The sequence below is a fragment of the Berghia stephanieae genome, chromosome 6 (assembly GCF_034508935.2).
Source record: "Berghia stephanieae isolate SIO BIC M18660-M18661 chromosome 6, UCSD_Bste_1.3, whole genome shotgun sequence".
Taxonomy (NCBI): Eukaryota; Metazoa; Mollusca; class Gastropoda; order Nudibranchia; family Aeolidiidae; genus Berghia; species Berghia stephanieae.
Window position 1 is genome coordinate 40157239 of NC_088365.1, and position 22644 is coordinate 40179882.

A 22644-nucleotide genomic window follows, 5' to 3' on the forward strand; every position below is an offset into this window, starting at 1 on the left:
ACCCACGATCTCGATGGGGTTTTGATTTGCAGCTCTCATCTTCATTGAAGTAGGAGTGAGGTGGGCAGTGGTTAAACCTAGCTGTGTAAGGAGTGAGGTTCCAGCAAGACATGATTGGCAGCCGGTGTCTGCAATGGCCAGGGCTTTTGCCGTATTGGTTGGGTTGCACAGGGTGGAATCGATTCCAAGGTCGTTAGCATCTGACGGGAGGGCTTGGATCCCAATTTGGACTGTCGGCTGTTGTGCAGATGGGCGCTTTTCCCATGACTCGCGTGCAGAATTGTACACATGATGGTCAAGACGATCAATTGAGCATAGTGCTTCAAACACAGCTGTTGCAGAGTTGCCTTGCCTTTTCTGTTTTGGTTTTCTGCAGACATTTTCAAAGTGGTGCGGAATGTCGCAATTGGTGCATATATGACCGTATGCAGGGCAATGGTTGACTCTGTCTTGTTTCTTAGTGCCATGTCCATCTCTACCACCATAGCCGCATTTCCTTTCAGGGGGTCGGTTTTGCCCAGTGAGACGTTTTCTTTTCATTTGTCTATACATGCTACTTGCTGCGTTGACTGATGTAGGGGTGAGCGTTAGAGGAAGGGGGTTAATCCTGCCAGCCGAGCGCTTCCCGCTTTCCTTAGCCTCGATAAAACGGATGGTGTTGTCGAGTGACATGTCTTGGTCAGCCTGCCCCAGCACATCGAGGCGAATGTCGTCGTCTGCTAAGCCGATTATCAAAGTGTCCCGAATCATCTGATCACTGTATGAGACATTGACTCCACATGTGCACTTCAAATCGTACTGACAGACACTAGCTTGACCTTTGATGCGTGCGGCAAAGGTCCGGGCTGGTTCATCTCTGTCTTGTCTCATCTGCTGGAGTTGTAACCTAGCCACCATGGCGTTTTCTTGGCGGATTGCGAGTTTTTTAATATTATCGAGGAGAGTATTTTCATCACATGACGTGAGGTTAGTGAAACTCCTTGATAAGTCTCTACGGAGGGCCTCGTCGCAGCATTCAAGGAGTTGAAAAATGATGTCCTGGCCGCTAAGTCGCGTGGCGAGCTTATATTCCGGCCACCTCTGCTTGAAGTATGTCCATTCCTCGCTTGTTCCTGACACAGAGATGATCGGTCGCTTGACTTTTTCAGCTTTAACCCCTGTGGCCGTGGGCGCTGTTGCAGGGGATGTAGTCGGATGAGCAGTCCTCTCGTGGATGTCGAGGAGTCTGAGCAGGACGTCTGAAGGGATGTTTGATGTCCATGATTCTAGACAGCCTGGGGCAGGACATCTTATTGCAGTGATCTCCGCGAGATCTCTAGCGTCCGTCATAATTTTAGTTTCTTCGATATAATGAATAAGGCCTTGTCCTTTTTCAATCTCAATTTTATTTCAGAGATACAGAATATCGAAGAAAGACAATTGCATCATCTGTGAACAAATACATAACAGTGAAACGTAACAATAACTGGTATCGTAAGGCTTTTATAATTCTCTCTCTCTCTCTCTCTCTCTCTCTCTCTCTCTCTCTCTCTCTCTCTCTCTCTCTCGGTTCCTTTCTAGCAAATTGTCATATTCGTCCGCACTCCGATCTCAAAAGTATATTCTAAAAAGAATAAATAAATAAAAAGCAAACAAACACAAATATTCAGAGAGCGACCAAATGGTCAGATAGAGAAAAAAAACAACAAAACAATAATTTATTATTTTTAATAAAAACAATTTTAAGAAGAAACGGAACAAAGCCAAACAAAAAAGGAGAAAAGAATAGACTTACTCAAAAAAAGAAAAAAAAGGGGAGTGATCGGATTCGAACCTGTGCAGCTAAAAGGAGCAAAATGAAAGGTGGTCTAACCCACTGAGCTGTCTGTCCACACCAATATTGATGTATCTTCAAATTCATATTTGAGCTTGCCATTTTTCCACCATCTCTGCTTCCTTGTTTTGGTACTTATTTTCATCTCTGATTCGAATATGCTGTTGGATCTAGTTTTGTGGATGTGTGATAATAAATTGTATTGTCTTGTATGAAGAAGACAGGAAAAAAACAGGTGTGGTCAGTTTTGGGGTGAACAACACCTAGGCCTATGAATTTGTCCGCGAAATAAACTAATTCCTGGCCATCATCAATATCCCCAAAATTGTGGTCAGAATGAACAAATTATAGAAACAAAAGTTGATCAATAAAGTTTACAGGTAGGTAGGTAGTTTAATATTTTAATGGTTTGTGGACTATGAACAGATTTGGTGATTAACAACTCTCTCTTGCTGGTTGAAAAAAAGGCGAATTGCCAGTTAGACGTTTTCATTTCAAAGTGACAAAAATTTAAATTTCTTTGATCCATTTGCTTTTTAAAAAAAAATATATATATATATAGCAATGACTATCCCGCACAAATCTTTGGGCCTCTTTTTCGCTTACGAAGTGCCCGAATTCGCGTCAAAATATGGGACGAAGCCGTTTCGTATAAGCTATTTAAAAAAAATTAATTACGACGCTGTTTATTGATGAATATGACTGAAAGTTGGCACACAGTTAGAAAAAAGGTCATTTTAAATTATGTCAAGCGACAAAACTCGTGCGATTACCAGAAGACCGTTAAAAATAGATTTTTACTCTTTGGAGTAAAATATTTCTAAAACTACCGGGCGTGGAGGTTTTGTCGCTGACAAGGTAATACATGAACATTTCTTCTTTTCGGTTGTAAACTTTCATATGAATATGACGAGTACTTTTCCCGTATTTTACAAAACACCATCCTAATTTGCTCTTCAAGTTTTTTTCCTCTTTGCGGGTCATCCAAATAAATGACACCTTTGAAACTGCATAACTTGTTTATTTATGAATGGGTTTTCAAAATTCAAAAACATTTTTACTCAGTGGAGATAGGGCTTTGATTTTAGACAAAAATTTTCCTCAAAAAGAGAAAAAAACATTTTTCATAGTCATTGCTAATATATATATATGGATTTGACATTTGATCACTAAAATTACTTTCATTTTGTGTTAAATATCACTTGATATTAACTGATTTGGGACACAAATAAACACTGGCATTTTTTTTAAAGACTATTTGGTATTTTTCACTCCTAGTATGCCAACTTGTTACATGTGTCTGCCAATAACGAAAATTAGTTATTCCCAGACAATCATCAATTTTCTTTATTGGCAAACATGTCTGGGAATAACGACAGCCTTCCAGAATATGGAAAGTTTCATAATGTACATAGAAATAAGTCAAGTAAATAAAATATCAATAAAAGCATAAAGTTACCTAACAATAAATCAGTTGTTGGACAGTAGGTTACTATATATATACAATGTGCATCGACATTCATGTGGATGTCATGGCCAAATGGTTAAAGTCGTCTACCTTAGAAGGCTTGTCGGAATCGACGCTGTGTGTTTGAATCCTGGTTCTGCCACTTTTTTTTTCTTCTGCAGATCATTGCAAATGCAGACCTGCCAACCGGTACGATTAATCGTACTTTAGTACGATTTTTGGACTCAAATACGTGGATACAATTCCTTTAGATTAGTACGATTTTTGTTGTTGTAATATTTTGATTTTTTTTTCTGAAGCATGAATGATGTTGAAAATGACATGTCATACATCAGTTGGATTCAGTAGTCTGATGTCACGCCGCCCGGCAACGGCGGCCATCTTCGTAATTACTTTTTATTCTTCATGCTGGTAAGAACTTTTCTTATGCCTTGTGATCAGAATGTGTAAAAGTCAAAACATGATCAAATTTATGTTTTTTTTCCTCTGAATACGCTTTTATGCTCGCCGGGGAAATATTTCATACGGGTGTCCGCCATTGTTCCGATAGACTAGAGCCAGTGTTACTAGGTTATCATGGGTCATTGGGAAGGAAGTGACGTTATGACTGTTGAAGAGCATTGTTGACCGTGTTTTTTGAATGATACATCACAGTTAATACTATTGTTATCATTCCAATTAGTTATATGTTGCCGGTGTTCACCAATATTTTTCTCATAACTTTTGGAGGATTTGCATAGAATTATGCATTTAAGCTTATTCTATACTTTAAATGGCCTCAGGCCACATTTAAGCTTTTACCACTTGTTAAATAGAAAATTTTAAGTGAAAATTAAATTTAACTAACATCTTTGGTAATGAAGCTTTCAATTAAAAACTGTATTGCTAATAAGCTTAAACATAAATGGATTATTTCCCTTTATTACTACTAAAATTACTCTATTTTGTTTTTAAAAATTTATTGATCTTTTTTTAAGATTTATTATTTTGTATGAGTGATTTATTTATTTTTTTCATTACCAACTGGGCAGTTTTCGGAACAAAATGGTTCAAAATGAATCCTCTAGAAGTAATTAACTTGTCTGTGATATGTGTGAATTTCCCATCATTTGACCAACAGTAATAGTATTAGTATGTAGTAGTAGTAGTAATAGTGGTAGGAGTAGAAGTAGTAGTGGTAGTAGTAATAGTACTAGTCCATTAGTGGTTGTAGGAATTGTTGTAGTTGTAGTAGGAGGAGGAGTAGTAAATGCTATAAAAAAGGGAGAGAGAGAGAGAGAGAGAGAGACATGGATCAATTGATAACATAATGGAAATTATCTTGTCACTGCTGCAAATTATCATCTCTATTACTATTAGATTGAAGACCACTCTCACAAATATTTTATCTCAAAACCTTCAACTGATTTACATGGCTGGCAGATGTATATCACCATCACAACTTCATTTGGGACATCAGCATCATCATCTCATACCATCACCACAGTTACAACCACCATCACAGCATTGTCACTGCCACAACCACCACCACCACATCACTTCTTCAATCACCACCACCACTAGAGCACCATCGCTACAACCACCACCTCCTCGTCTTCAGGCACTAGCATCAATACTACCAACTTTTTTGGGGTCTTTTGGTCATTTCTTTGAGTGTTTCGAAAGCAATATCCTTAGATATTGCAATTTCTGAGCCTTATACTGATTTAAAATGGTCATTAAGTTTTAGTTTCTCGATAAACCAATAATTTTGTAATTACTAGTGATTGCTGCAAATGAATGTTTGAATGATGAAGATCAGAGTTTATTTTTGATTTGGGTTTGATGATAATGATAGCTTTTATATAAATTTTTGTATTTTGCACACTTTTATTTTCCACACTTGCGGACCAAATGCACTTTTTTGCTAAAAAATACACTTTTTAGGATCATAAAATACACTTTTCATTCTGGGAAGGTTGGCAGGTCTGCAAATGATAACTGTCCCTTCTCCACGACCCCCCCCCCCCCCCCCCCCCCATCCCCCCTTTTTTTTTTTTTTCCTTTCTTTTACATTTTTTTCTCTCTCTCTCTTTTGTTTCCTTTCTATAGACTACAGAATATTGCAAATTGTCATATTCATCCCCACTCCGATCTCAAAAAGTATATACTAAATTAATAGATAATTAAAAATCATACAAACAAAAGAATTCAGAGGGTGATCAAATGGTCAGATAGAAAAAAATAATTTAAAAAAAAAGAAATTCATGCTCAGAAACGGAACAAGGCCAAAGAAAAAAGGAGAAAAGAATAGACTTGCTCAAGAATAAGAGAAAGAAAAAAAAAAGAGAGAGAGAGAGAGAGAGAGAGCAGGGAATTATTATTATTATTTTTATTATTATTATTATTATTATTATTATTATTATTATTATTATTATTATTATATATTATTATTATTATTATTGTAGATGATAATAATAATGAAAATATTTTCATAATGATAATAATTATAATAATAATAATAGTAGTAGTAATATATATTTGAAAAAAAACAAAAAGAGAACAGAACAAATAATTAGAGAAAATATACAATGTATTGAATTTGAACGATTATCGGAGAAATAAAAAATTCAATTAATTTTTAAAACTCCGGCTCAGAACAAATGGGAAAACAATTAACATCATTTGGGAGGTAAAAAGAAAAAAAATAGAGCAAGCAGATTTGAACCAGTGCAAAATGAAAGGTGGTCTAACCTTCTTCGTTGTCTATCCACACCTAAAGTTAACAGGTAGGTAGGTAGTGAAATTTTTAATGGTTCGTGGACTATGAACCGATTTGCTGATTAACAAGTTTCTTGCTGGTTGAAAATAAAAAAAAGGCAGAATTGCCAATTCCACGTTTTCAGTTCAAAGTAAAGTGTCAAAAACTTACATTTCATTGATGCCATTTGCTTTCTAAAAAAGCTGGATTTGGGCATTTGCGTACTATTTACTTTCATCTTGATATGAAGTGAGTAGAAAAGTGCCAGAAGACAATAGAGAATAAAAATTTTTCGCGGCGGTGGTGGGGTTTGAACCTGCGACCTTATTGGTACGACAACTCCGCCTGGCAGGTGAGAGCGTGGCTCTACCGTGTGAGCTATCCACGAACATACAAAAATATTCGTTTCAAACCCAAGTCATTTCTAGATCCCTCTCTCACCCACTTCTTGAGACCGCGGATTCGTTCGCACACCACCATCGCGAAGTAATTTTGACCAGCAGTTAAGCTTAATAGCCAATATTCTCAACACAAACATATAACATAGAAACGATTGAGACATTGAGTATGCTCCGGTGTATGGGGTGAATTTTTAATTCAGAAAAGTGAGTGGAGCAGGCACTTATGTTGGTAACAACAAGATATGAAGTGAGTAGAAAAGTGCCAGAAGACAATAGAGAATAAAAATTTTTCGCGGCGGTGGTGGGGTTTGAACCTGCGACCTTATTGGTACGACAACTCCGCCTGGCAGGTGAGAGCGTGGCTCTACCGTGTGAGCTATCCACGAACACACAAAAATATTCGTTTCAAACCCAAGTCATTTCTAGATCCCTCTCTCACCCACTTCTTGAGACCGCGGATTCGTTCGCACACCACCATCGCGAAGTAATTTTGACCAGCAGTTAAGCTTAATAGCCAATATTCTCAACACAAACATATAACATAGAAACGATTGAGACATTGAGTATGCTCCGGTGTATGGGGTGAATTTTTAATTCAGAAAAGTGAGTGGAGCAAGCACTTATGTTGGTAACAACAAGATATGAAGTGAGTAGAAAAGTGCCAGAAGACAATAGAGAATAAAAATTTTTCGCGGCGGTGGTGGGGTTTGAACCTGCGACCTTATTGGTACGACAACTCCGCCTGGCAGGTGAGAGCGTGGCTCTACCGTGTGAGCTATCCACGAACACACAAAAATATTCGTTTCAAACCCAAGTCATTTCTAGATCCCTCTCTCACCCACTTCTTGAGACCGCGGATTCGTTCGCACACCACCATCGCGAAGTAATTTTGACCAGCAGTTTAGCTTAATAGCCAATATTCTCAACACAAACATATAACATAGAAACGATTGAGACATTGAGTATGCTCCGGTGTATGGGGTGAATTTTTAATTCAGAAAAGTGAGTGGAGCAGGCACTTATGTTGGTAACAACAAGATATGAAGTGAGTAGAAAAGTGCCAGAAGACAATAGAGAATAAAAATTTTTTTCACTTTCACTTTCATCTTGTGCTAAAGATCGCTTCATATTAACTGATTTGGGACACAAATTACCACTGGCATTTTTCAGATTATTTGGTATTTTTAACGACTAGTTTGGCATTTTGCATAAAATCTTTCTGCCAATGTGATGTCTAGCAATAACGAAAAGACCAGGCTTTTATTATTGCCCGACAGGTGTCTATATTCAACACTGACTCATTGGCAGAAGAATTTTATGCAAAACGGCGTGTAAATTACCAAATAATCTGAAAAAAATGCCAGTGGTAATTTGTGATGCACGCGACGGTTAGGTCTGAAACGTTGTACCCAGGTCTGGGATCAAGAATCACTTCAACTTTCTTTATGGGCTCATCTTCGCGCCAGTGGTTACCGGTTCTGTCACGAGAAGACTCGTTTTTAAGATATTAATTATTGTAAACCCACAGAAAAGCTTCTTTTATTTCAATTTAAATGTTTCGAAATAATGATGATTGAATACTAAACTTAGATCACAGCCGAACTTTCGAGTCTTGTGAACATTTATTGCAGTTGTAAGGTACAAGTAAACCATCCCTACCACAACTACTACAGCAACCACTGCATCACCATCCCTGCTATGACTACTACAACAACCACCACATCACCATCAAGACCACCACATCACCATCCTTACCACCACTCCTACAACAACCACCCCATCACTATCCCTACCACTACTATTACAGCAACCACCACATCATCATCCCTACCGCCATTAACATAACCACCATATCACTATCCCTACCACCTCTGCTACAACAACCACAACATCACCTTTCCTAACACCACTACAACAGCCGCATACCTACCGAATTTTTCGTAATTTTACGAATTTTAGACAAATTTCATGGCCAAGTACCTACGAATTTTTAATTCTCAGTAATACTTAAATAATGATAATTTAAAAAAAATAATAATAATAATAATAATCAGGGCTGAGAATCTTCCGCCTAGAGGCGGATTTCCGCCTAAATGGTAGTTTATCTCCGCCCATTCCCATCACAATTCCTCCTTTTTCAATTTTTTATTCAATAAATAACAGTGATTTTGAGAATCTCTCAGAAATTTGCCGTGTCAAACATTTTCCTCAAAACCAAAGACTGTCCGTGAAACAGTGCCTCAACTTCAAAATAAGATTTTCTCAAAACTTGGTTTTTACACTCTCCCTATCTCAGCAATGAATAATCAGAATTTTATAAATTTGGTATCAAATTTTTCAGGCATGAAATAAGCTTTGATCGGGTACAAAAAAAAACAAAATTGAAAATCCCAACATACTACCGTTTCGAGGCGGAGGGTCACATAAATATTATTATTATTATTATTATTATTATTATTATTATTATTATTATTATTATTATTATTATTATTATTATTATTATTATTATTATTATTATTATTATTATTATTATATTATTATTATTATTATTATTATTATTATTATTATTATTATTATTATTATAATAATAATAATACTAAAAATTATTATTTTTTAAAAATATAATGTGTAATAATAATCATAATAATAATAATAATAATAATAATAATAATAATAATAATAATAATAGGTCATGGTTCCTGACCTCCCATAGTGGTCAGGGAGGTACTTATTGTGTTTTCTATCCCCCTATATCTTTTTTCCAACTTGCTTTCTGTCTTTGTCTTGGAATGAGATTACTTGGTTTTTTCCTGGCCCTGGCCTGATACCCTGGCTGAGAGGGAAACAGTCAAATGTATAGTTATTTTTTTGGGAGGTGATGTTTTTTTTTCTTGTAAATCATCTCTCTGTTATGTATTATTATTATATTTGTTGTTTTGAATTTATAATGTAAGCATTTGAGTGTATTACTCTTAGTAGGGACCTGTGTTCGTGTCCGGATGAGACTTTTAGGTGAGACATGTGTCTGGCAATCTTTAACACAAAATCATTACAAAAAATACACGAGTGTCTTTTGTTTCACTTTTTCCCATTCGATGTAAGACAGGCTGTCACTAGATCAGGCACTGGAGTCATTAGGGCCGGGTATTCCATACTGGGGAAAGGTCACTTTGTGCCCCGGACTGCTCCAAAAATGTGGGAGGCTTCCGAAAGCTCCTAGTACCAAGGGAAACAACTCAAATATTCCCTCAACTAACCCTAAGAAACAATAAAACCTAGTACCTTTAACTAACCCTAATAGGAAAAACAAACCATATGACTAACCCTAATAGAAAAAAAATCCTATCTCGAGCTAATCCTAATAGAAAAAAAAAACCCTTGGACTGCTTTGCACTACCTTTCAATACTTCATAAATCAAAATGGCGGCCGAGAATCAAAACAATAGTCAAATTAGGAAATTTTAAACTTTCACAAATCTATCAAGGTTTGTTCTAGAGTTTTTAAAATGCTTCTATATGATTACAAAAGATCCACGTTGAAAATACAAATTGAAAGAAATGCCAGCGCTAGGAGCTTACGAAAGGTCACCCAAAAATGTTGCTCATTGTTCTGTTTTTCATTGTTCTGAGCTTTAAAAAAAATTGAGCTTTATATAGCGCAATATCCACTAAATGTGCTCAAAGCACTTTACAAGGGGTCCCTGGTCAACAGCAACATTTAACATATACGTCGGGACATGCCGCCTGTTAGGCGATATTACAATTTTTCGGACAAAGACACTGCTGTTAACGACCAGGTACTCATTTTACACCTGAGTACAGTGAGAGCATGTGAGTATAGAACCTTTTCCAAGGAATCAACTATGCCCCGAGCGTGAGGCTCAAACCCAGGACCTTCCGATCTGAAACCGAGTGTCATACCACTAGACCACATAGCCACACGAGGGCTAGGGTTATGGCACCTGTAACTTTCATTTTCCTGCTATTGTTACGGCAACCACATTGATTGACCATTATTTTTAATATTGGCACAAAAGTATGTTGTAAACATCGGTTCTTCGCTCAGTCTATCCATAGCAGACTAAACTCTAGCTTTATTTCACATTAAGTTAAAAATTTGCTCATTTTTCTGTTTTTCAACTTGATTTTCCATTGTCAGTTTGTGAACACAAAATGAAGAACACACGGACAGCGAGGATGGTGATCAGGAAATCAAGTTGAAAAACAGAACAATGAGCAACATTTTTGAGTAGTCCGGGGCACAAAGCGACCTTTCCATTCCACACTGCCATCACTTGAGTCACTGACAGTGTTCTTCCGTGGCACTGAAATAATCAAATGAATAAAATTTAATCTTTTAATAAATGCAGCTTCGTAGTGAAATGATATACGTTTCGCCTTACAATACGAAGGTCGTAGGTTCAAATCCCACTTCTGGCAGTGTAAATTGAGTCCTTGGGAAAGGCCTTTTACTCACATTCACATTCTCTTACAGTAAAGAAAAGTCCTTCAGAACTGTAGCCGGAGTTTATTGCGAATTCTATAGCGTGAATTGGATAATAGCAATTACTTGCTATCCTTTGGATAGGATGCTAGTCTATCGCAAAGTACTTTCTGCCAAATCTAACTGACTCAGCGACCCATTCACTGGTGGGGGGTCAGTAAAAAATTTCTACTACACATGGGATCGATCTTGGTCCCTATGCGTGTGAAGCGAGTGCTCTACCAACTGAGCTATCGGGACCCCCTCTCTTACAGTACTCAGGTGTAAAATGAACACCGGGACATTTACAGCGTGTATTTGTCAAAAAATATAACAGTGCCTCACAGGCTACATGTTTAGTGAATATGTAGCATAAACGTTTTTGGGTTTTTTTGTTTTTTTGTGTGACTACAATAGGAAAATGGGAGGATTGTTTGTTCAAATCCCTGGGACATTGATATTCTTCTCACAATTAGTGATTGCAGGACTTTAAACAGAATATAACGCCATCTCATTTTGTGTCAAAAAGGGTGCTAGAAAACATTTTTAAAATGCTAGAGAAACACAAAGTATTTTTTAAAATCATGATTAAATGATAAATATTATGGCACCTACGATAATATTATGTTTTCGATTCTTTCATCTCTTTGTATTATTAAACGAGTTATTTTTATTGTGCCCAATAACACAGTGAGCTTGCGAGTATATATATATGTTATTGCACAATAAAAATATAATGAGTTTAATAAATACAAAGAAATAAAAGAATACATTTATTCCACTCCTCCAAGTAAAATTATTAGACATTTTGTAACCAAATGGTATGGTATTATATTAGTACTTCTATTCACCATAATTTGTATCTTTCTCCTTCCACTTGAATGACAATTTAACCCAAAATGAAAACGTTGGATTTGTATTCATGCACACCAAAAGATTATTTTTAATTGCCAATCAGCTGTCTTTTACATCTAATTTCACACCAATAAAATGTGCGCAAATGTTTTGCAATTGTTGAATAAAAAAGCATAATTTAACTATTATGTATTTACTAAAATGATAGGGTTTTCCAATGAGAGAGGGGAAATAATATATGATTCTTACACTTACACTCTTGCTTTTTGGAATTTCCGATGTGTTTCCAAACCGCTGCACGCTGCATGAGCTTGCGAGTGCGCATTGGTAACAAAGTTCGAATTCCAAAACGCAAGAGTGTAAGAAATCTTTTATTCAATCCTCAATCGATTCAAATTTCGTCATCTATGGGTAAAGGACATTTTCTAAACTCTTTAAATGATAGTTCTTTTTTCAAAAATCTAATTTTAATTAAATTTAATGTTTGATAATCTGACCTCACAAATTATTTATGTAAACATGATATCATTACGCATTACTATTTAGAGAGAGGGGTGGAATAATAGTGATATATTACATTAAAATACATTCGGATCCATAGACTAATCCAATATTAGACATAAAAACTCTTGATTTGCCACATATAATGAAACAAACTGTGTGGTCAATTTATATTATAAATATAAGCAAAGGTTGATTGAGTTGCACCATTTTTTATCAATCAGTTTGATTAGAGAGAGAGAGAGTAACTATTCAAAATAATGTTGGAAGTTCATAATGTTCACTTTCATTTGTATTCATCGGTAATGTTTATTGATAGGTATAAAATGTAGATGTCTGATAGTTAAGGATTGCCATTCGTTCCTTCACATTCAGATACTGTATGTATATCTTTTAAGTTTCAATGAACCGAACTTTCCATTTTAACGAATTCCTTCAAAATGGATATGCGGAAAATTCATAATTATGACACTGTAAATCATCTATGAGTTACAATCCTTACCTGTTATCGATTTTAATATAGCTGTTATAAGCGAAATCCTTTCTTATTGTTTTACAATTAATGAAAAAATATTTTTTGATTAAGACAAATTGATTCAGAGATTCATACAAACTTTTGCAGCTGTGCATTGAGGGACAGCTGATAATAATAAGAAAAACATGCGCCACTTATTAAAAATCTGACTATAGTATTATTATTATTATTATTATTATTATTATTATTATTATTATTATTATTATTATTATTATTATTATTATTATTATTATTATTATTATTATTATTATTATTATTATTATCATAATTATTATTATTATTATTATTATCATTATTATTATTATTATTATTATTATTATTATTATTATTATTATTATTATTATTATTATTATTATTATTACTACTACTACTACTGTTGTTATTACTAGATATTTCGGCAGCCTTTGACATCATCGACCTTCATATGATATCTACTTTAAAACTATTTGGGTAGGAATTGTTCTCTTCCTTTAATATTACAACTAACTCAGACCTGGGACCAGAAATGTGTGTAACTCTCTCAAGTAATTGGGATTTTTGTTTTGGTACCATAAATTATGGACCTGCTTATCGTATTATTAATGAGTTGGGGAAAGTGACATGATTTGACTAGTCAATTGACGTGTGTGGTGTGTTTATTAATTAATCCATATTTTTGTCCTGTTGGTCTATTTTCGCATGTTCAAAAAGTTCCAACAATTTTTTCACCTCCTATTTACAGGCCTGACATCATTATCATTATCATTACTACTATAACCACCATCACCACATCATTATTACCACCACTACTACTACAACCACCACCACATCAATCAACTTGTGATACTTTGGTGTTTTATAGGACCCAGACAATTTTAATATTTATGAAAAAATTGCACACAACGGATTTTATTCTACAAAAAGGGAATCAATGTTTACACTACTTGTCCTACTTGAGTTGTTTTTATCAATTTTCGGACTTTAAACCTTTGCTCTTATTAGTATTAGTTTGCCCTACTGTGATAGAAATAACAATTTTAAAGAACGTAAAAATTGCGGTGATGGATGCAAACAACACTGCATCGATACCATCATCTGTCATTGACCAAAACAATACAGATCAACAACTCAATATTCATTTTGACCATTGCTAGTCTTGTCCAATGTACACTGCTGCTATTGATATCATTGTGGTATACATTTTATATATGTAACTTTTGTATATTTATTTGAAACGTGCATTGAGCATCACACAGTGATAAAAATGTGTGATATAAATGCCATTTATTATTATTATTATTATTATTATTATTATTATTATTATTATTATTATTATTGTTATCACTGCCAAAACCACTGATCACATCATCACTACCACTACTACTACAACCACCATTACCACATCATCATCGCTACCACCACAACTGCTACAACCACCACCACCACCTCATCATCATCACTACCAGTACTACAATAACCACCGCCACCACATCATCACTAACACTACAACTTTAACTGCCACCACCATCACATTGCATAACTATAACTACCACGATAACTACAACTACCACTGCACCACAGCATCATCACTACCACTACTACTACAATTACCACCACCACATCATCATCACTACCACTGTTGCTATAACCACCACCACTACAGAAAGCCATATAAGTCGGCTATGTTTTGACCCAGCATCACCAACATCTTATTTTTGAATAAACACTGCGTCACCACAAATGGTGCAACCTCCAATGGAACTCTTTTCCTGTGTTCGGACGAGAGTCCATTTAACATTTCATATAGTGATGGTTGAATATAAAATGCCAACCCACAAAAATGCATTACAATCAAGAATACGTGATCTAGAAAATGAGCATGAATATTGGAAAAGTATAAATCTTTTCAAATGGTTGAGGTTGGTTGGAAGTTGACAGTAACAAGAATGAGACATCATGAGTAATTAACAGTATTCCACCATGGCTTTGCCAGACCCACGTGACAGTCTTTTGTCGGGACTTTTTAAATGAGCAGACAGCTCAGCAAGTTGGTCTCAAGATTAGTGAAGAGAAGACAAAACTACTGCGCTTAACTGCTTAACAAGAATCACAAATCACCATCTCTGGCACAGCAATAGAAGATGTCAAGGAATTTACATACCTTGGCAGCAAAATCAGTCAATCGGGTGGAACTGATGAAGACAGCATCGCTAGAATCAAGAGACCAATATGAAAAGCGTTCAGCATATCCACAAACGCCAAGCTTAAAATATTTAACACTAATGGTAAAGCAGTCCTGCTCTATGGGTCAGAGACTTGGCGAACAAACCTGACCACATCAGCCAAAATACAAACTTTTGTCAATTGCTGTCTTCGACAAATACTCAGGTTGAAATGGGTTGTCAAAGTACCAAATGCTGACATTTGGACAAGAACAAACCAAGAGCAAATGGATGTCCAGGTCAGGCACAGAAAGTGGCGATGGGTTGGCCATAAACTCTGCGAAAAGAGCCCTCTAGTATAACCAAGCAGGCTCTCTACAGGGCAAGAGGAAATGAGGTCGTCCAAAACAGACTTGGAGGAGAAGCCTTCACCAAGATTTGTGCATCTCCAATCTTACCTGGAGTGAGGCAAAGGTCTGTGCCATGGACAGAAGAAGATGGTAGAGTGCTGTTGAGGCCCTATGCTCCGCCAGGAGCCGAGAGGCATAAGTCATGTAAGTCATGTCTCTTGTTGCAAGGTCAAGGAAAGAAATGCCCAGATCATAATACTCATATAGCAGTGATAAAGGAAGGGAACAATATCACCCTGCAACACATCCAACATTACATTCAATCACTGAGAAGACAAGTCAGACGCAGACATGTGCCAGGGATGGACACACTTGATATTTAAAATTCTGCAATTGTGTGTACTTTAAGCATTCTATGCATGTACATTTTTGTTAAAAAAATTTCCATATGTTAATATGATCCATTTCTATAATGTCACACATCAGTTTGTTAAAGATTGAACAAACTTTCATTTATTGAAAACAGACTTATCTTACGTGAGATAGACTGATGTCAAAAGTGGTGCAGTTATTTTGCTGTTCAGTATAGAGAGTATGCCGATGACGTCACACATTTACCATCCACGGTTACTTCCCTTGAACTAAGAGCACAACTTTCTATCGTGTTGTTTACATTAGAGAGAGAGAGAGAGTCAGTGACAAACAGAGAGCGAGAGAGATGGATGGAGAGAGATATATTTTAGAAAGAGAGAGAGGTTCGTTTTATTGTGTATTCATTGTAAAATGGAAGGAGGGTGGGGTCTTTTGAGACAATACACAATGTGGGTGAACCCAAAGAAAAAGGGGAGGAGAGTTTGATAGCTGACAATTGACCACAAGGGGTTGTGCTAACTAGTGACATGTCCTAAATAGCTTGAGGTTGCAGCTCAAACAAGAAGATTCAATTATATGATTTCATGTAAGTCATTACTTATCTGTCATCTGAAACATCATGGAAACAATGCAACAAATGATTTGACCAGTCCCATTTTTAAAATTGCAATCTCATTGGCCAATATGTTTCCCATTGATTGACTTTGACTTCTTTTGAAGCGAAGGGCTTTCTTATGCTATCCCTACCTATTCTTTGCTCCACCCCCTCCCTCCTTTTCCCCCTTTTTTTATCTTCCAGTCTCGCCTATCTTTGTCTCCCTCATATTTATATCTTTACTCTATTTAGCTCCCATCCTCTACAATGCATATACAAGCGCTCTCTCTCTCTCTCTCTCTCTCTCTCTCTCTCTCTCTCTCTCTCTCTCTCTCTCTCTCTCTTCTCTTCTCTCTCTCTCTCTCCCCCCCCCCCCCCTGTTTTGAGCGGAGGGTCACATAAATATTAATAATAATAACAACAATAGTAATAATAATAATAAGAAGAAGAACAACAATAATAATAATAATAATAATATAATAATAATAATAATAATAATAATAATAATAATAATAATAATAATAATAATATATAGATAGCGATAGATAGATAGATAGAGATATGATGGTACGTGATTGGAGGATAAGTCTTGATAAGTCTTTGTCCAGTTTTCAGATTTTATGTCGTATGGATCAATCTCTTCAATTTTTTCTTTGTAGCGTTTCTTCGATACAGTGTCCATTGTGTTGAAATGATTGGTCGCCAATCAAGGGACTAAACCATGTAAAATGTCAAAAATTAACTCCCTTAGTCTTTACGGCATACTCTCTATAGTTAGGCATTAAGTCTTAATTATCTTTGTGATTTGCATCCACAGAAATCCATTGTCACAATGACATCATTACAGGTTTACAACAGGAAATCAGTCTCAAGATTGTGTCTCTTGATTCTTTTCATTTGGAATCTTATAGTAAGTATTATTTTTGTTTGAAAAATAGGTACTAACCAATTTTTGACAAATTTGTTCTGTTAAATTGTAAAGTTGAATGATTTTTGACATCAGCTTAGTCATTGCATTCAAGCCATGCAACTTAAAATGGACTGCTTGACAGAAACAGCCAGAAATCCTCCCATGGTGGGCAGGTCACGCTGTGTCTTCTTTCCCATCTGTTGTCTGAGTTGCTTTCTGTCTTTGTCTTGGAATGAGATTAACTAACTTAGTCTTGTCCTAGCTCTGGCTGTAGTCCTTGACTGGAAGGGAAACAGTCAAATGTATAATTATAGTTTTGGGAGATGACATTTTTTTCCTTGTAAATCATCTCTCTGTCATGTACTGTTGTCATTTATTATAATTATTTTAAAAAAATATACAATGGTTTGTAAACATTTGAGTGTATTCCTCTTACTCTTAGTGGGGACCTGTGCTTGTGTCTGGATGAGACTTTTACTTTTAGGTGATCTCAAATTAAGTACACTGATAGTGTGCTCTTGGAATATTCACCTGTTCCCTATTTGAACCATAACCCTTTGTCTTACTTTTTCTCGTATGTTTTCAAGTATAAATCTGTAAATTTATTATCCAATTTTTTTCATTTTTAGTGGTGCTAAATGACCTAAATGTGTCGCAAGCACTGTAGTACCTATAAACACAAAACAAAAAAACAAACAGGCAAAAAGGTTTGTCTCAAAATAAATATTGAAAAAAAAAAAACTAAAGATGATGCAAGTAATGTAACAACTAACATCAAACTCCCAATGTGAAGTCATTTACATCTTGAACTGTGTATCAGGATCTCCAGTTCAAGATGTAAATGACTTCACATACTTAGGCAATTAAAAGTTACTTAAAGTGGAGGTCTGGAAGAAGATGAGGAAAGCCCAGCAGTCTTTTGCCATCTTGTTGCCCATATAGAATGCAACAGCTATCTTTAATGCCGCTAAACAATCTCAAAATATTTGGTTACAACGTGAAATCTGCGCTTTTGTCTATGGATCTGAAAATTCAAGGGTCACAATTACCTTTATTCATAAAATTCAGACCTTCATGAACAAATGCCCATGCAGGATTTTGAAAATAAAGGGCAAAATCAGATTCCCAATGCAAGGTTGAATTTAGGAAAATCTCAAAAGAGGAGGAAATGGAGATGAGTCAGTCACACCTTGAGAACAGGGAGAATGAGAAACACACCCATCAGTCCCGTGATTGGAACCCCCAAAATACACAAAATGTTGTGTTGTCCAACCATTCTCAAGCACAGCAACTGTCAATGTTTCAACTCAAGAAACTGGATAGCTGTTAATAATAATAATAAATGGCATTTATATAGCGCTTTACCCCGTTGTCACAGGCTCTAAGCGCTTTACAGTGATATAAAACAAAACATATTACAGTGAGACAAGTGTGAAGGAAACGTGATACGAATTCAATTTAACAACAACAAAATATGAAAATAATATTGCAACATTATGACGTAAAAAGATAAAACTTTAAGCGAGATTTGAACGTTGTCAACGAATCCGAGCATCTCACGTGTGATGGGAGAGAGTTCCAAAAATGGGGGGCCAAAAATTGAAAAGACTGTTCACCTATTTTACGCAATGGCTTAGGTTTGACAAGGATTGATTGGTCATTGCTTGACCTCAAGTTTCTATTGGGGACATATATGTTTAGAAGGTCTTTAATATAGGAGGGACTGTTCGTGCTCAGGGATTTGTAGACAACAGTACAAATCTTATAGGCAACTCTTTTTTCCACAGGAAGCCAATGTAACTCACGGAGAAGAAGAGTTGCTGACGGGTATTTTTTGTTATTGCGTACAATGAGCCTGGCTGCGTTATTTTGAGCAACCTGAAGTTTGCTAATTTTGTCTTTAGCTAAATTCGCCCAAAGGGAGTTACAATAGTCCAATTTAGATAAAACCAGGGAATTAATTAAAAGTTCTGTTATATGCTTCGGTATTAAATTACGAATTTTGCTTATTTTTTTCATTTCTATGTACATAGATTGTATGGTGTTATTCACATGGCTTGTCATGGAAAGATCTTTATCAATGATGACGCCTAGGTTTTTTGCTTTATTTGAAAATTCTATTGTGCTATTTCCGAGAGTAATAGGTGATTTATTTGCCTGTTTAAGGATACTCGGCCTTCCACACATTAAAATCTCAGTTTTACTATCATTTAATTTTAACTTATTGTGGTACATCCAAGATTTAATCTCATTAAAACAGCTCGTAATTCGTTGTATTAAGAACTGTAAATTACTAAGAGGTGCTGAATCATATATTTGCGTATCATCTGCATAAAAATGATAACTCAGATTGAATCTGGATATCACACTAGAAAGGGGCTGCATATATACAGTAAAAAGGACAGGGCCAAGAACAGAGCCTTGTGGCACTCCAAAATTTAGTAAAACTTGTTCTGACTGAACACCATTCACCACGACAGTCTGCCATCGATCCTGTAAATATGATGTAAACCATTTAAGGGCAATTCCTTTTATGCCGAACGTATTTTCTAGTCTTCTTAACAAAATGTCATGGTCAATGGTGTCAAAGGCAGCTGAAAGATCTAAAAGGCATAATACATTGATATTGTTAGCATCAGCATTACATCAAGTCATTAAAGATTTTAAGAAGCGCCGTTTCAGTACTATGTTGATGTTTGTAGGCTGACTGAAAGGGTTGTTCCAAACTGTTGTTCTTAAGATGAGATGTTAATTGTGTAAGAACTACCTTCTCCAAAAGTTTTGACAAAAAAGGTAAATTTGATACAGGACGATAATTGTTTAATATATTGTGGTCCAGTGATGGTTTCTTCAGAAGTGGTTTGACGAAGGCACTTTTAAAGCACGATGGAACTTCGCCAGTCAGTATGGATGTATTTATGATTGATGTACTGGATGGTAATAATGTATCGATGGAGCTGGCCAAAAGCTGTGCTGGTAGGGGATCAAGGTCGCAGGATTTAATGGGGGCTTTTTTTATCAACTCGTTTATGAAACTAGGTGAAACTGGTTGGAACTTGTCTAAAGGGGTACCACAGAATGTATTTGTATCTATAAATGGTTCATGCCGATCTAGTACTGAACGAATGTTATGGATTTTGTCTTTAAAAAAGTTGACAAATGTGTTTAGCAAGTCTCTTTGATTTGTTGTAGATGGTAATGAAGTGCATCTTTCACATCCAAGTAGATCATTGCAGATGTTAAATAATTGTTTACAAGATTTAGAAGTTTCGAATTTTGAAAGAAAATACGTGGTCTTTGCCTTTTTTATTGTTGTCTTCCAGGCATGAAATGCGTTTTTGAATATTTCACGATGAATCGTAAGGCCTGATGTTTTCAGCAGTCTTTCTGCTCTCCGACACTTCGTTTTAGCTTCTTTAACGTCCGACGTATACCACGGAGCATACTTGCGGTTGGTGACGGTCCTTGTTTGGAATTGCGTATGTTTGTCAAGCGTTTCGATGAGACAACTATTCCACTGGTCTGGAGAAATAATGGATTTTTTAGTAAGTTTTGTTTCTAAATCGCCTCTGAAATTGTCCAAATTAATGCCTTTAATGTTTCTGGTTGATGTGGTGGTGGTTTCTTGGCATGGTTTTGAAACGTCAAGATTGAAAGAAATGAGGGAGTGGTCCGAAAAGGGGAGATAATCGACGGTGGCGTTGGTTTTTTGGAACTCTGAATTTTCTACAATTACCCAATCTAAAATGTTATGCTTAGTCTTTGAACAAGGATCAGACACAGTGATGCCACTAAACTGGGTGGGGTTCCTGACCTCCCATAGTGGGCAGGGAGGTAATTGCTGTGTCTTCTATCCCCCTATATCTATTTTCCAACTTGCTTTCTGTCTTTGTCCTGGCCCTGGCCGGATATCCTGGCTGAGAGGGAAACAGTAAAATGTATAGTTAGTTTTGGGAGATGATATATTTTTCTTTGTAAATCATCTCTCTGTTATGCACTGTATTATGTTTTGTTTACATGTCGTATATAATATGTAAATATTTGCATGTTTTCTTAGTGGGGACCTGTGCTTAACGTCAGGATGAGACATTTAGGTGATTTCAAACTAAGTACTTTGATAGTTTGCTCTTGGAATTTACTTCTGGTCCCTATTTGAACCAATTCCCCTTTGTCTTCCCTTTTCTTGGATGTACTTTAATTGTAATTCTAGAACTTTTTACTATCCCATATTCTTCATTTTTACTGGTGCTGATATGACCTAAATATATTAGGGGGAATTAGGCTAGAACCGTGCAAATTCGGGTTGAAAGCATGAAAATTTGCATACAGGTTACCAAGACCCATAAGAAAAACATCTGCTATAGAACCACTCTGACAATCAATCATAACGTTTCGGTTTAAGGCCGTAGATTTTCCCTATTACAGCTATATTATACAAGGGAAATAACTGAGTAAATACAAATATTTTCTTCATATTCATTGTATCGGGGGGAATTGGACTAACCGTGCACATTTGGATGAAAGCATGAAAATTGGCATACAGGCAGCTAAGACCCATATAAATGACACCTGCTATAGAACCACAATTTATCATAACGGTGCGGTTTTAACACTTTTATTTTTCCCTATTTCGCATTAGTTATCAGTGGAAAATAACCGTGAGAATACAATGTGCGTTCAATTATTTAGATACATTGTTAACCACTTACAGTCGCTAACAAATTTGCTTCGTAAACAGTACAGACACTATGGACGTTTCGGGTACAAATCCTTCATGAATTCCGTTTCTTGGGAAATGTTGCTATTAACCAAAAGTTGCGATTAACCAAGTTGCGATTATCTGGAGTGGACTGTACTACTACTACTACAACCACAACCACAACCATCATCACTACTACCACCACAACCACCACCACCTCCACATCTAAATTACTACTACCACTACTGCAGCCACCATCGCAACCAGATTCATTTCACTACAATCATCACCGCAATCAAATCATTATGACTACCACCACAACTACAACAACCACAACCACCCCAACATCATCATCACTACTACCACTATCAGAATCACCACCACCATCACCACATCATCACTACCACCACTACTACAACCATCATCACCACCTCTTATAAAAGCACCACCGCCACCACATCATTATCTCTACTACAACCACCACATCATCGTCATATCACCATTACTACAACCACCACCACATCATCACCACTACTACCACTACTACAACCACCAACACCACATCATCATCACCACTACCACTTCAACAATCACCATCACCACATCATCATCACTACTACCACAACCACCACTACCAACACCACATCATCATCACTACTATCACCACTATAACCACCACCATCATAAGCATATTATCATCACTACTACTATTATTACAACCACCACATTGCATCATCATCACTACAACTGCCACACTTTCATCTCAACTAAAACCACTACC

General features: G+C 36.2%; 1 protein-coding gene across 1 annotated transcript in view; it reads left to right on the forward strand.

Annotated features, from left to right (window-relative positions):
- The window catches only part of LOC144975022 (uncharacterized), a 64744-nt gene that overhangs the window by 5088 nt on the left and 37012 nt on the right, over positions 1–22644 (forward strand). The window contains exon 2 of the mRNA XM_078918666.1: positions 17072–17164. Within this exon, the coding sequence (XP_078774792.1) occupies positions 17087–17164 (78 nt within the window). The 5' untranslated portion in view covers positions 17072–17086. The remainder of the gene's footprint in view (positions 1–17071; positions 17165–22644) is intronic.